The sequence below is a fragment of the Mrakia frigida genome, assembly GCF_051309035.1.
Source record: "Mrakia frigida strain ATCC 22029 unplaced genomic scaffold BDY24scaffold_42, whole genome shotgun sequence".
NCBI classification, from domain to species: domain Eukaryota; kingdom Fungi; phylum Basidiomycota; class Tremellomycetes; order Cystofilobasidiales; family Mrakiaceae; genus Mrakia; species Mrakia frigida.
In genome coordinates this window covers 182320-196929 of record NW_027481239.1, presented here as the reverse complement: position 1 = coordinate 196929, position 14610 = coordinate 182320, and the positions used below count along the sequence as shown (strand labels likewise).

The 14610-nt window shown below is 52.6% G+C and overlaps 3 protein-coding genes and 2 non-coding genes across 5 annotated transcripts; 3 read left to right on the top strand and 2 right to left on the bottom strand.

The window, feature by feature from the left end:
• The first annotated feature begins 698 nt into the window (after positions 1-698).
• On the top strand, positions 699-780 carry BDY24DRAFT_t100. The gene has a single exon. It is a non-coding gene; the product is annotated as a tRNA-Thr (tRNA).
• A 4535-nt stretch (positions 781-5315) lies between these two features.
• Positions 5316-5413, top strand: BDY24DRAFT_t101. The gene has a single exon. It is a non-coding gene; the product is annotated as a tRNA-Asn (tRNA).
• Positions 5414-6510: 1097 nt separating this feature from the next.
• On the top strand, positions 6511-8013 carry BDY24DRAFT_444796 (uncharacterized protein; the record flags this gene model as incomplete). The annotated part of the gene is made up of 4 exons (XM_076644873.1): positions 6511-6720; positions 6855-7043; positions 7135-7842; positions 8005-8013. Exons 1-4 carry the CDS (start codon positions 6649-6651, stop codon positions 8011-8013), a joined length of 978 nt encoding a protein of 325 aa, XP_076492783.1. The 5' UTR covers positions 6511-6648.
• Positions 8014-8320: 307 nt separating this feature from the next.
• On the bottom strand, positions 8321-9441 carry BDY24DRAFT_418785 (uncharacterized protein; the record flags this gene model as incomplete). Its single annotated transcript, XM_076643896.1, has 3 exons — positions 8321-8335; positions 8492-9169; positions 9241-9441. The coding sequence occupies 3 exons, from the start codon at positions 9439-9441 to the stop codon at positions 8321-8323; spliced, it is 894 nt and encodes a 297-aa protein (XP_076492782.1).
• Positions 9442-10030: 589 nt separating this feature from the next.
• Positions 10031-13698, bottom strand: BDY24DRAFT_372466 (uncharacterized protein; the record flags this gene model as incomplete). Its single annotated transcript, XM_076638196.1, has 13 exons — positions 10031-10683; positions 10776-10807; positions 10887-11024; positions 11114-11202; positions 11313-11528; positions 11617-11685; positions 11761-11908; positions 11999-12013; positions 12123-12195; positions 12308-12512; positions 12614-13286; positions 13459-13556; positions 13645-13698. 13 exons carry the CDS (start codon positions 13696-13698, stop codon positions 10031-10033), a joined length of 2463 nt encoding a protein of 820 aa, XP_076492781.1.
• Positions 13699-14610: the final 912 nt, after the last annotated feature.

Sequence of the window (14610 nt, the reverse complement as noted above, 5' to 3'; positions counted from 1 at the left end):
TGCGTGCTGGCCTCCCGAAGCTGCGTGCTAGGGTTTCCACTTGAGACGAAGTTTTTTCTGCTTCTATTCTGGATAGATATGTAAATTTGACGCGTACTCCCATGTGAGAAGAAGTTTTTTCCGACGGAAGAAGGAGCTCGGACTCGACGCGTCTTAAAAAAAATGCTTCCTTTGGGATTCGAACAGTTCCGTCCCTCTTTCTCTGAACCTTCCCAAGAAGGGCGTCAGAGCCAAAACAAGAAAAAGATACGAGTCATCTCGGCAGGTGGCTCCCGTAGGAGTGGGGGATAGCTAGGCGAGAGAGGTCAAGGAGCCGATTGCCGACTATCGGCGCGTCGACTCGTCTCAATCGGCACTCGGCTCAAAATCGGCTCGCCGATTTGCAGGTTTTGCCGGTAAGAAATCGCCGATAAGATAGCCGATTATCGGCAGAAATATCGGCAGCGCCGGTTGGCCGATTTAATCGGCTCCAAGTGTACTCAGAGGGAAGGGAGGAAACACAGGAACAAATGAAGAATGAGACGCGAAGAGGTTGTTGGGACTGGGGATCTGAAGAGGAGTAAGCGCGAAGGGCACACCTGTTGGAATCCACCACATCAAGTAGATCTCCTCTCATCTCCGATGATGCAAATCAACGTAGTTTCAAACCTGGGGTGTTGGTTTGTAACCCAGAATTGTTGACAAATCTTTTAAAGTGAGCCCGGTTAGCTCAGTCGTAGAGCATGTCACTTGTATGTCTTGGAAATGATAAGGTCGCTGGTTCAATCCCGGTGCTGGGCTGCCTTTTTCTTCCTTTTTTTCCCGTCCTTGGTTATTAGCCATCAGGCCTAGTTTCAGTTGGTTTACGACGATTCTCAGTTTATTACCATGATACAACGGGCCGCAGTCCTCTTTCCTAATCATCCTTTCTCCCTTCTCGCTAGACGTCTCAAGAGGGTTCGGCCTGATCCTTCAACAGATCGGCGAGCGTTCTGGCGGGAGACAGAAGCGAGCACGAGTCCACTGGGGCGACGAGACCCCCAAACGACAAGACGCTAGTAGTAAACATTTTAATGGAATGTAAAGACAAGGAGGACGAAGTTGGAAATGGAGCTACGAGAAGGGGTCGGAGATCAACAGGGGAGCAAGAGTTCGACGAAGGTTTGAGCAGAGTGGGTAGATAGATGTTCGAGCAGGAGCCGAAAGTTTGAAGCGGCGGGATCGAAACGAGGAAAGAAGATGGTCCGGGCTGGCTCATTCCCAGTGCCGGGCTTGTTTTCTTACCATTCCAAAGCGTCGTTTTTTAAATCGGAGCTTCATGCTCCAGCAGCTAACCCTAACCATGGCTTCGTTTTCAAACACATCTCGTCTTCAGTCATCTCAGTTTACTCAGTTTTTCTCTCTCTTCATTGTAATGTTTACACGCTTCTCCATCGATCTTTTGAGTAAAAGGAGGCACAAGCAGCACTTTATAGTCTGGGTGAGCGTCCATCCTTTCGAGTTTGCTCGTGCTTCGCGCCTGGGAGTTCCTTTCTAACGTTTACCGAACTCAAACCGTCACTCAACAGATCGATCGTACAAGCGAAGAACTGAGGAGGAGGGACCGCAGGGAGGTCTCCGCCTTCTCTCTCCCTCTCCCTTCGCCTTTTTGTCTTCCCTTTTCGTAACCCTTTCTCTTTGTTGTTTTCCCGTCGGAAGCTCGTGGCGGTTTGTCCTTCTTACCTTTCGTTCGTCCATTGTTCGACGCGTCGAATTTCCGTTCTCGTTTCCCCCTTTCTTGGACGTAGGTCCTCTCGCCAAATTACAGTAGCCCATCTTGATAACTTTTCAGACCTCGTTAAGCCTGGGCTAGTTTGACTTTCTTCCCTTCTTGCCTCTTCTATGAGCTTGAGTTTCATGCCGCCTCCTTTGTTTCGTCCTCGTCTGCCTTTCACTTTAACGAGAAGATGTACATCGTCTAATGAAGAGTCTCGAGCATCATCGTGTTGATGATTCTGTTCGAGTGCATCCCCAAATCGCTGATCTTGGTTGGTTCGAAGGAGAGGGGTTAGCTATCCTTTATCCTTCTCGGCGTCCGAGCTTCGATCAAGTCTGATCGTATCGCTTTTCTAACAACCACAAGACTAGAGAGCAGGAGATGCAGCCTCAAACAAGACTCTAGGAGCACCGTTACATCCGCAGCTTTCTACCACGCCCTTGTTCCTTCTTTGGTAGCAGCACTCTGGATGAAAGAGCTGGTTTGAGAGGGACGACCCTAAAGGACGGGGTTGCAGAAGGACGGGAAACGGAACGAGACTCGTTCAAAACGCGTTTGAACCTGAATCGGAGAGGGAAGGCCTGCGACGCGGTGGACGTCCCGCTCCTCTCTTTTGGAAAGACTCCCTCTTTTTTGGAAACGGGAGTCTGAACCGGGTCCGAGATTGGTTTGGAGCCTTCTATACTACCGCTGACGGGTCTCCACCTCGCTTCAGCCTGGTCTGAAAGGATAGGGATAGGGTCGGGCTAGATTCCTACTAAAACAGGACACCGGAGAGAGATCGGGGGCCTGGTTCAGACCGTTTCCAGCAGCAGAAAGCAAAATCTCTTCAAAAGGGGCCCGTATTGAGTTCCTGCTCCGAAACGGTTTAGACAGGTCAAAGTAGTTCTCTAGAGGTGTTCCATTGCGCCTAACCAGACTTCCCTAGATGGCATATCAAGCTGATCCCCAACCGAAAATCGCAACGCCCGATGTTTTCTCCTCCGCCGCTGAGGTCCCGGGTCGTTTTGCAACTTGACCACGTTTGGGTACCTTTTCTTACCTGATTGACGTTGGGACCGATCTCCATTACCATTTTGGAGATGGATAGATATGTTGACAGACGGGAGCAGAACGGGCAGATACCCAGCAAGTCAGAGAGGACAAGGGCGACTCATCCTTTCGTTTCCTCAGGCGGTGTTCCTTTGCACCTTCAAGGCAAGGTTGTCATCTGCCCCACTTTGCCATCCCTCCTTGCTTCTTTCTCTCGCTCTGTTTCCCTCGTGTCCCCCTTTATTGCTATTCCTTCCTTTCTTCCTTCCACGGATCAATCCGATCAGTCGAGAGTGTAGCATCGCTGCACTGAAGGAACCATACTCACGTCCCATTCCACATTCCATCCCTCCTCGTTTTTCTCTCTTGCTCTCTCTCGTTTTTCCGCCTCAGCACGATCGGATCCTAATGTCCGTGGTGCTTCCTTCCCAATCTTCGTGCCCCTTGGCTTGCCTTGCCTCGAGTCCAAGTGGGCCTTCCAGGAAGAGAAGAGGGAGCAAGGAAGAACTTCGAGCAGAGAGGAAGAGAGGAAGGGAGAAAAAGAGCAAAAGAGGCGAAGAGGAAAGGAGAAGGGGAGGGTTGAGTGCACATCGCTATTCCGGAAAAGCAAAGTGCGGGAACCAACATGGTGCTCTCTTATGCTCTCCTCAATCTAACCGTCCAGACCCTCCTCTCTCCTCCCTCTTTCTTCCTTTCTCTCCCTGGACGCTTGTCCCACCGAGGCTTGGTCGATTTCAGGGGAGCCAGCGGTCCGTTCGGGGTTGAGCTAGACTCGGTTCGTCTTCGGGGCAGGAGATAAGTTTGTGAATGAGCTGAAGAACCCCAGCAACCAAAGGGAAGCTCGAACTGAGGCCTTCCTTCTTCCTTTTCTGTTCATTTCCAACTTCCCCGCCCCGGATAGCCAGCTCCTCTTTGTGCTTCCCTCTCCCTAAGATCGATCGCTCAGAGAGCGAGTCTCGCTCAGGTCGGTGCGCGGTGAGTGCGTTACTCTCTCCTCCTCCCGCCCCCTCGTTCTCCCACCAGGCCCACCCCTTCTCTCTTCTCCCTTTCTTCCTCTCACTCCGACCCACTCTCGTATCTAACCGTGTCTACCCTGCTTACTTCCATTCCATCGCCAGCCATAGTCCTTTGGTTTCCAAAGCTCCAACGCAAGGCCCAGAAAAGATTGCGCCGGGACGGGGACCAGTGATATAACCCCTGTCCCTAGGCGTAGCAAGTGGGAAAGCAAATGTTCGCCTCTGAAGTATAAAACCTGCAGAGCAGGGACTCGGAGAAAAGGAAGGAAGGGAAAGCGAAGAACGGATATCAAAGGCGACTCTTCTTCGCTGGGGACCAGTATCTCTTGTTCGTTGAGCACTAACCCAGGAGAAGAAAAGTACGAGCGCAAAGAGGAGAGTAGAGCAGAGTTAGTCCACAGCAGAGAAGAGAAGAGGTGAACGATCAAGAAACGCAATGGAATCACCTTTTCGTTCGTCTGACGAAGAATGGACAGTAGAAGGTGAGTAGTCCTTCGGGAAAAGAGCTCTTCAAGGAGCGCGGAGGTCTCTGCGTTTCCAATTTCTGTTTTGCGGACAGTCTTGTGTGGAGGTTATCCGACTTCTGCACCCTCATCCTTCTGCTACCTTCAGTGAAACAAAACCGGAGTGGCACTTTAAAATGACGACACGGGTTGCTATCGCGGGTCTCGAAGCCAGCCCGCCCTGCATACATGCCTCACTTCTAACGTTGTGAGCTTCGGTTCGTGATGCGACCTAGTCGTTGCAGTTGAACTAGGTATTGTAAATCCACTTCCCATCGGTTTGTCCCCACACCCACAAACAAAAAGCAACCCACTGAAGAAGACTGATTCGGTAGAGCGGAGATAAGAGAGGCCAGTACGCAGAGTTGAGCCGGCGCGCACTCAAAGTTTTTTTTATTTAAAGATGTGTTCTAGTCGGAACCACACAAAATCACTTCCCGCGGGCTTGAATACAGTCTGCCACACCCCCCAAACAAGAATCGAAACACCGACGAAGACTGATTCCGAAGTGGGTAAGATACTAGCTAGAGGCTGATACGCATCTGAGATGAAGGCCAGCGCGTGGAGCGACATAAGTTTTGATCGGAATGACGCGGGAGCACTATGAGATCACGTCAAATGTACATATCTATCTAGAATGGAAGCAGACAAATCTTCGTCTCAAGTTGAAACCCCAGTACGTAGAGTTGAGCTTGCGCGCAATCCAGTCTTTTTCTTCTACCGAGATGACTTCGAGTCAGAATCACATGGGTCTAGGAACGCGTCAATTATGAAAGCGGCAAAATCTTCGTCTCGAGCGGAATCCCGTGGCCAAGATCGCTCCCGGCCTTTCTGCTGGAAATGAATCTTGTTCCGAGGTATTTTTAGCAAAACCCTATAGTACAGATTTGGATTGATAGCTATGGATTCGCACGCAGAATGATGTAGCAGCGGGCTTGAGCCGGAGCGGAGCGGGACTGGGTCCGAACAGCTTCTTTGAAGTAACTCAATTGACGTCCTAGTATTGCACAAGCGGTTGTTGTCATCAACTTCTGGGTGGCTCAGTTGGTAGCGCGTAAGACTGTTATCCAAGGGTTTCCCTCAGGTACGTCATCTTAAGGTCCATGGTTCGAGCCCATGTCTAGAAGCTTGTTTTTCTTTTGCCATTCTCTTTGACGGATGACGGTTGGCTGGCTCCCTCGTTGTAGGAGTTTACATGCGCGTCGGATGAAGCTCTTCATTTAAGGGTTAGGGTTAGCCGTCTCCCTCATCCTGCCTCCGTCGTCGTCTCTTCATCTTTCCAACGACGCTCTTTGACGCTCGATCCATTGCTGCTCAGATACATCCTCCTTTGGGTTCAGTCTGAGTAGCTTTGTGTGGAATTCCGAAGAACTTGGGTGTGAATTAGGTCCACAGCTTGCGAGAGGCAGGCGCAAGAGGGTTTGGAAGATGTCAAGCTCAACGAGACGACGCGTCCCTCTCTTCTTCCTCTCTCTTTCTTTCCCTCCCTCTCCCTTTTGCTCTCCCTCTTTCTTCTCTCATCTTCCAATTCGCTCCATCTTCCATTTTCACTATCTGTCTCCATCCCCACCTTTGTCTTTCCTTCACGTCGTCGACGCCGTTGCGTCTTCTCTCTCTCCTCAAGCTCTTCATCCCTTCGATCCGCCGCCTCGCATCTATCCTCATTCGGAATTGTTCCTGGAGCTGATTTCAATGAGAGGCCGCTGAAATTGTGATGCTGAGCTGGAAGGAAGCAGGGCGGAGAGTGGGGAGAAGAGGGAAATGAAGGCGATCAGGAGAGACGCGCTGTTTTGGTCTTCCGTTTGTCTCCCTCCTTTGAAAATACCCCGTCCTGCTCGTACTGCTTCGCTTTCACCGAGCATCTAATCTCGCTCCTACACCTTCTTCCTCAAATCTCTCTTAAACAATCTCCCAACCCGTGTCTTCGATCCTTCTTCCCTTTCTAGTCGACTCCATTCACCTTCTTTCTTCGTTGTTCCTTTCTCTTTTCCCCTGATTTATGTGCCTAGTTCTCTTACTGTACCCTCCTCTCAGGATGCACCCTCTTCCGCTCTCATCTCTTGCTTGAGAGCGGATGGACGCGCTTCCTCAGAGGTTGACGTGATTTTGCCTTGGAGGATCACCATTGAACCTAGACCAGGTTCAAGGGCAAGATTCGGCTTGTTCGAGGAGAATCTTCACTCTCACACTTCCTTTATCTCCAGGAGGGCCTTGTCGAAGCGTGGTCCTGTCGAAACTCGGCCCTTCACTTCAGTCGACTTCACGCCCTTTGTTCTTCGCCTCCAAACCGTCAGCATCCAATTCGCTCCGAACCCTATCCTCTACACCATCCATCCACCTCTCGTTTCAAGCTCGTGTCTACATGCCTCCTAGGAATCGAAGAGCCGTCGCTCGAGAGCCATCCGTGGAGGAAGAAGAAAGGGATGAACCGAAGGTGAGCTCGACGTTCCTTCCCTTTCCCTTCCTCCCTTCTCCTTCTCCGCTTCTTTACTCCCTCGCTCCCTCGCTCTTGAAACTTTTCTTAGCAGAAACTCACTCTCTCCTTTCCCCTTTCCTGCTTGCCCTCAGAACTCCTCCCTTCGCTCCTTCTTCCCTCTCGAGGTCGTCAGGTTCATCCTCCTTGAGCTCGGCGGCGACCTTCCCTCCCTCGCCTCCGTTTGTCTCGTCTCGTTTGGATGCTTGGAGGAAGCGAGTGGAGAGCTGTACAGGGATGCAGTGGTGAATTCGGATCGTGGGATGATCAGCTTCTTCTGTGGTGTGAGTCCAGGCAAAGCGTTCGACGAAGACGCAACTCGACCTGATCACCTCTCCTTCCTTTCCTTCTTGTCCGCTTCCTTCTCCCGCCCAGGTCAAGCTCAAACGTCACTCTCGCCTCATCCCCCATCTCTCTCTCGAACAAGTCCAAACCCTCCACATCTACTGTTCAGCCCAAATAGGTTCCTCTCCTCTGGCCCCTCATCTCGTCCAAAAGAGAGGCTCTCTCGCCTACTTCCCTCCCCGCCTGGATCCTCCCCTCTCCCTCTCCAAGCTCTCCATCAGTCCCCTTGCATCACCACACGACGACATCCCATACAGCAACCTCCTTAATCTCACCAACGACATCTTCCCGCACCTCAAACCTCGCGACGTTCACTTCGTAGCAAGATCGATCGACTTCAGGACCAACACGTATGGAGGATGGTTTCAACAGTCGTTCGATTGGACGAGGACCGTTGAAGCTTGGTCCAGCGAGCTACGCTCGTTGTCCGTCACTGGAAGCTGGCCTCTCGGGAATACTGAGGCGAACGGTGACGTCTTCCTCCTCCCGATAGGACTCAAGAGGCGGGAGGGATCAGAGGAGGTCGTGTTCTCGTTGAACATGGTGCAATGGGGTTTGGAATGCAGCTTGCAAGCTATGATGGAGCTTTGTTCGATGGGAGCCTTTGAGCTGAAGAAGGGGATGAGGACCGTCTTGGCTGTGAGATCCTCGCTGGTGGAGAAGATGAAGGAGCGGTTGAAGGGGATCTTCTCGGAGGATGAGAGGGAGAGAATTGGGGTTGTGGACGGCGGATCATCGGTACGACCAACTAGTATATTAGATCCTACGTTTTTGTAGTGATTCATGCGTCTCATAGTCGCTTTTGACCCATGAGAAGGGGAAGACGAGAACGCGGTCACTTTTCACGATTCCTCTTTCTCGCTTCTCGGTGTCTTTAGTTTCAAGCTCTTGCTCTTGCAGCAGGTCTAGGATTTTATTGGAGAGGGTAACATATAGCAATAGTACCAACACGGTATAATCTACTGGGAAAGAGAACAAGAGGAGTTCCCGACGCGTCTTCCTTTCGCTCTTTTTCTTCTTCCTTCTCCCTCTCAGCATCTCTACTGCTCGTATCTCTTCCACCTTGCTGCTTCTTCTCTTTCTTCTCCTTTCAGAGGAGTTCTACAGGCTGCAGTTCAATTGTCGGCTACCGGCGTTCTCCTCTGCGTTGGCTTCGAACAACTTCGACGCGTTCCGAATGAACGTCAGCGGGGATGATGTCTCTCTCTCGTGGAAGTTAGATGGAGCAAAGCTATTCGAATGAGTCCAGGACCGTCAAATCCAAACTAACCTGCTTTCCAACGCGTCGTTGACGTCGTCGCGACGCGTCCAAAAAAAGGAAACGAGCATCGAATCCATCCTACTTAATCCACCTCTCCGATCTTTTCTCTCCTACCTCAACTCTCACCAACTTCCTCGAGGAACGAGGAATCGAAGCCTTCCCAGCTTCGACCCAACCCTTCGCCTCCTCATCCGCAACCTCAACCACCACCGATCCCTCTTTCCCTCCCCACCAACCCGGAAGCAGCACTCCTCCTCTGTGCCTTCCCTCCAAGAAGCCTGAGAGCATCGCTCGGTCCATGCAAGCTGAGGGAGGGAGGACGTATTGGAGAGAGCAAGGATGTCTGGGGACGGCGGTGAGGGGATCGAGGTTCGACGCGATCCCGAAAAAGAGGGAGGTCAACTCGCTCTGACCTTCGAGCTGAGAGGATCCTACGAGCTGATGAACGACAACTACGACGTGGTTGGCTCGAGGGTGAAGCCTTGATCGTCTCGGAGGAGGGAAGATATCGGAAAAGGTGGAGAATAGATCGTTGGGAACGAGGTAAACGAGTTCCTCTGGCCGGACGTGTTTGAAGATGGAGTTGACGACTGAGAGGAGGTCTCCTGAGCTGTGGACGACCATCTTCTTGGGACGAAGAAGACCTAGCTTGCCGGTGGGATTGAAAGAGGAACCTAGGACGAGAGATGTTCGGAGGAGGCAGGAGCCGTCGAGGACGAGGGTTTGGATGGTTCGAAGGTCGAGTTGCTGAGCAAAGAAGGGTGGGAGGGGTAGGTAGTCGTTTTGATGCTTCCTGCTGACCCTCTGAGTCAGAGCAAGGAGGAAAGTTTCAGTGGCGAGAGCTTGAAGGAAGATGAAGGGAAGAAGCAACAAACCTGAAAAAGGAGGTGAAGCTGACTCGAGCTCGAGACGGCGACGGGATTCTTCCTCCAAAGCCGTTCCGAAGCGAGTCCTAGGAACTCGTGACTCAGTCGAGAGCACACGGCGAGAGTGGAGGTGGAGCAGAAGAAGAGGATTCGAAGGAAGACCTCGGTGGGGAAGGGTCGAAGGAGGGAGGAAGGGAGGACGCAGCTCATGTCGTTGGGGGCGAAACGTCAGCCGTGGGAAGAAGTCGCGAGGAATGAACGGATTCATGTAGAAATTGAAACTCAGGGCAGCTTTGAGGTTCTGCTCTTATAGGTATAGAGTCTCCCAAAAGACTAAGGGAGAGCCGAAAAAAAAGGAGTCGGTCGAAGTCAGACTCAATCCCAAACTGACGCCTCTCCTTCCACATCTGTCTACCCCACTCCACTCAGCAAACGAAATTTCACCTGCTGGTGAATTATAAGCCTCAGCTTGTATTAGATGTAGCCAAGAAACGGTACAATGGAGGAGAAGAGCGCAAATGAGGACGCGTCGCTCTCCCTCCCCTCCCTCCCCGACTCTCGTTCCTCGACGAAACCAAGCGTCCAAACGAAAGAGCATCACAAAGAGAAAAAGAATAAGTAGAACGAGGCTCCAGTCCTCTCGAGTCCAAAAAGGTCAAGCAACCAAAAAGTAAGAGGCGATGAAGAGACGCGTGTTTTACGAACGAGAAAAGAGACCGAGAAGGAACCAAACGAAGCTAGACTGCACCACCACGAGGGAAAAAATAAAATGGGACTCGTATGCTACTACGATAAGGATCTAGTCAATGTTCCAAACCTCTTTCCCCTGTCCCTTCTCCAACCCGTCGTACCTCCTCAACCCTCCTCCCACAGAGCCTACGTTCGAAAGCATCGACTTCTGGCTCTCGTACGATCCAATCCCAGCTTCCACGCCTTCCTTCTCAACCCTGTTCGCCAACACCTCCTTCTTCCAAACGCTCCCGTCCGTTCCTTGAGAGTTCAACGACGACGCATTCGATTGCCTCGATCCTCTTGACGATTCGGTAGGTCTGAAGCTTCCTGGTCCGGAAGGAGGAGTGAGTCTCCTCTCTCCTCCTCGAGATCTCTGGCCGAGAGGGTCGACATCGTCGTTGGGCATCCACGAAGGCGCGTCGGACGAGGCGTAAGAGTTGATTTGAGCTCGTCGAGGAGGTTGAAGTCCTCCCGAGTTAGAGTTGGCGATGGTGAACATCTTGGAGGGAGGAGGAGCTGGACCGGATGGGAAGACGGAAGAAAAGGTTGGAACGGCGACCGGATCGGGTCGGTAGTGTCGAGGAGCCTGAGTGGAGGACGAAACGAGTTTGGCGTCCGAGTCGAACGAGACGATTTCGAACATCTTCTCGTCGTCGTGGGTGCTGGAGGAAGACTTGTCGGAGGAAGTTCGTTCGTCGGAGAGGGAACGGTGGTTGTCGACTGAGGGGAGAAATATTAAACGGAGGAGGCGTGATCAGTTTGAGAAGACTTGGTCGACGCGACGAAGAGGGGAGGGAGAGAGAAGGACGGACGGTACTCGAGGAGACCCTTCCCGAAGTTGAACCTGTCCAGAGAAAGAAAGGAGAAGGGATCAGCGTCTGTTAGAGCAAGCACATCGAGAAGACAGAGAAGACGCGGCTCACCTGCACCAAACGGCGAACGCAATGGTGATGATGAGCAGGACAAAGGTGAACGCCGAGATAGCCGTGAAGAAGTTCCAAGTCCTGATGGTAGCGACGAAGGCGGCCGAAGCAAACATCGAGGACCAGGCGATGGTCATCCTGAAGAAGGGAAAGGAGGGACGAACGAGAAGCGGGAGGTCAGCGTTCGTTCTTCCACCTTCGAACGTCTCGTTTCGAAGCCGACTCACAAGACGGCCAGACCAAGGAACACATTCATCCCGATCTTCCACTCCTTCCTGACGGACTTCCAACCGAGAACGACCCAAGGGACAGAGATCTGAGGAACGAAGAAGACGAGGAACGAAGAAGGAGATCAGCTCGATCGTCTCGTCCAAGACGCGTCCTTCTCGCCTTCCCCTCGAACGCTGCAAGTGAAAGCCAACTCACCGCAGCCAACATCCCAAAGATCGCTCTATAGAGCACTTGATGCTTAGCGAACGGAGCGACGGGTCCTTGGGTCAACTGATCGAGCCACAGGACGATCCAAGCGAGGAGGAAGAAGAAGTCGAGTTGAAGGAGGATCGAAAGGCTGAGGACGAGCTTGTAGTATCGGTTAATCTTGATGCTGGCTCCGATATTTCGGAAGGTGGCCCAGCCGTAGAGCTGTTGTTCGAAGGAGAGACGAAAACGACGGAAAGAGTTCAGATTGAGATTGGAGGGGAGGTGAGGAAGGGGAAAGAGAGAGACTCACACGAAGCAAAGTCCAGGAGATGTAGCTCGACATGAAGAGAGCCAGAATATTGAGCGAGAGGATAGCGATCTGGTCGGAGCGAAACGGGAAGGAGTCAGTTCGAACGAGAAAGAGACGCGTCCAAGTCGGTCGAACCGAACTCACCTCAACCATCTTCCTCCTCTCCCAGTACCCAGCGTTGAGGACGCTGACGCCATCGCAAACTCCGTTGATGACTCGATGGAAGGCCTCGTGAGAAACGACGGTGTGAGAGACTTGGTAGGCTGACCATCCGGTGGAGAGGAGATGGGTGCTGTGAGACGAGGAGAGAAGGGAAGAAGGAGGGGAAGGTCAGCGACGGGAATCCGTCGACGACGACGAGAGGAAGAAGGCAGATGCTTACAGGAGTGCAGCGATGCTGTGGCATGAAAAGAGCACGGGATTCGAAGCGAGAGCAGAGCGAGATCAGTCGAGGGGCGTGGGAGAGGAACGAGTTCGTGAAACGCGTCGAAGAAGTTGGGACTCACACATGAGGGATCGACTCGTTCAACATCGCAACAATAGACATCCCGGCAACCCAGGCCATGAAAAACACGAGGACTGCGAAACAAACCGTCAAAGAAGAAGGGTCAGCGTCGAACGTCGAACCTCGTCGCGCTCCCCCCCCCCCCCCCCCCCATCTCCCTTCCCTCTCAAGAAGGCCTGCACTCACCAACATCCTCTCTCCCTCTATCCTTCGTCCCCCAAGCCAGCACCGCCATCCCTCTCACACACGTCTGGCTAACCACGACGCTATCATTCTCCGCCTCGGCAGCGAGAAACTCTGCGGTCGTTTCGTTCTCGTGGTGAGGAGTGGTGAGACCGGTGATTTGGAGGGATCCGTTGGAGAGGGGCATGAGGGAGATAGATCGTTTGGACTGGGTAGATGAGTAGGCGGGTCGGAAGAAGGGGAGGGCGTGAGTTGGTTGGTAGCAGAGGTGAGGGAGACGTGAAGACACGACGAGAGAGAGAGACTCACAATCCCGTGCAAGAAAGAATCCACAACGCCTCTCTTCTCCCTTCCCTCCTGCTCAACCATCTCTCTAACAAACTCTCTCCTCTCCAAATCCTCCGCGTTTCCGTCCTCACTCGACGCGCTTGAAACCGACCCATCCAAACTCTCGTCGTCCTCCTCCTCTCCGTCCGAATCGACCTCCTCCGCGTCGTACCTCCCATCCTGCCCGTAGATCGCTCGGAAAGCAGCGAAGTCGGTAGCAGTAGGAGCAGGAGCTACTCCCACTGAAGTGAGAGGGACGACTTCTCCTGCGATGACCGAAAGGAAGGTGAAGGTTTGGGTTTGTCTTGCCGCGTCGGGTCGAAGAGCGAAGGTCGAGGTTGGAGGAGGAGCGGTTGAGAAGAGGGGAGTGGCCGATGTTCGAGTTGAGGTGGAGGTTGTTGAAGTGGGAGAGGGAGAGGAGGTGGTGATGGTGGAAGAAGGAACGAAAACGGAGGAGGAAGAGGAGGTCGATTCGGTTGCGGCGAGTCCCAGAACGACGGCGACTTCCTCTCCTCTTCCTTCCATGTCGGTAGCGTCGAAGCATCTTCCTCCATCTGGATCGCAGATGAGCCCGTAGTAAGCCCAGGAGGTGTTGTCCTTAGCGGTCGAGAAGTCGGCGACGTGGGCGAGGAGGTGGGCGGATTGGAAGTTGGCGCTGCAGAGGGAAGGCGAAGAACGGAGAGGGAAGGTCAGTATACGTTCGAGAAAAACTCCTGGGATTGCAGAGAGGGATGGTTTCTCGTAGATGGCGATGATCGTTGGTCGATAGAAGGGTGGTCTCCAACCGAAAGAGCGAGCGACGACAACGGAGAGATGAACGGACTCACGAGAGAACAAAGAGTTGAAGGACGATTTGAATGAACGAGTGAAGGAGTGTGAGACAGAGGTACAGGACCAAAGGAGTTGAAGAGGTCAAGCGGTCGTACTAGATAGAAATCGAGAAGGAAGGAAGGAAGGGATCAACGATAAAGAAAGATTGCACAGGGCAACGAGCTCTTCGGGATGAAACTCACGATGTTCTTTGTAGAAGTCCAACCTCTTTTCAAAAGAGTAGTAGGAGTAGACATGACTGCGCTTGAGATGGTGGTGGTGGTAGAAGATCTCGAACTAGCGAGAGTAGAGACAGTCGAAGGGAGGAAGGAGGGAGGGCGAGAGGAGGACCGAGAGGGAGGGATCAGACGAGCGAAGAAGGAGCGAGGAGTCCAAGGGTGGCGGGCCTGCCCGTAAGTTTTTTTTGAAGGGAGGAGGAGGGGAAGCCGGTACAGGAGACAAAAAGAGAAGAAGGGACAAGGAAGAGGTTGGAGGTTGAACGAGACGAAGAAGGGAGGGAGGAGGACAGGGAGGAGGAGAAGAAGAGAGGGGTCCGTCCGTCGCTCGACGGCGTTTTTAGAAGCTCATATTTGGCGAGAGATTGCTGTGAATCAAGTATGGGATAGCTGAGATCCTGAAGAGATCCTAGAAGAAAGAGAGGGCGAGCTGGGAGAAGGAAAAACTGAAGAGCTGACGGGGGGTCAAAGGAAGGAAGGGATGAGCTCGAGCTCGACGTTTGTTTGAGCTCGTCCGAATCGACTCTTGAAGAGAGTTTCCCTGTGACGATTCGATTCTGATCTAGAAGTCGAGTGAAAAGATTCAGCTAGATGTGAGCGTTGAGAACCTTTTTGTTCGAGGGAGCTCGTCGTCGTTGAGGAGGAGGGGAGGAGGGGAAGGAGGAAGGGAAAGTTCGAGCTCAACTTTCGAGTCCTCCTCCCTTTCCCCTTGTTGTCTTCCAACTGCAACAAGCCCTCTCTTTTTCAGACTCCCACGAGCTCCTTCAAACGTCATCCCATTGACTTCCACATCATAGCAATCGGAAACTCGCCCTTCCTGCTCGTCCGTTGACTCGCTCGCTTGATCGTCCCTCTGAAACGTCCCCTTTTAAGCCTAGCTCTCTCCTGATACTTACCCGCAGAGCTGATCCCGGCAGCTCAGCGCAGTCTTTT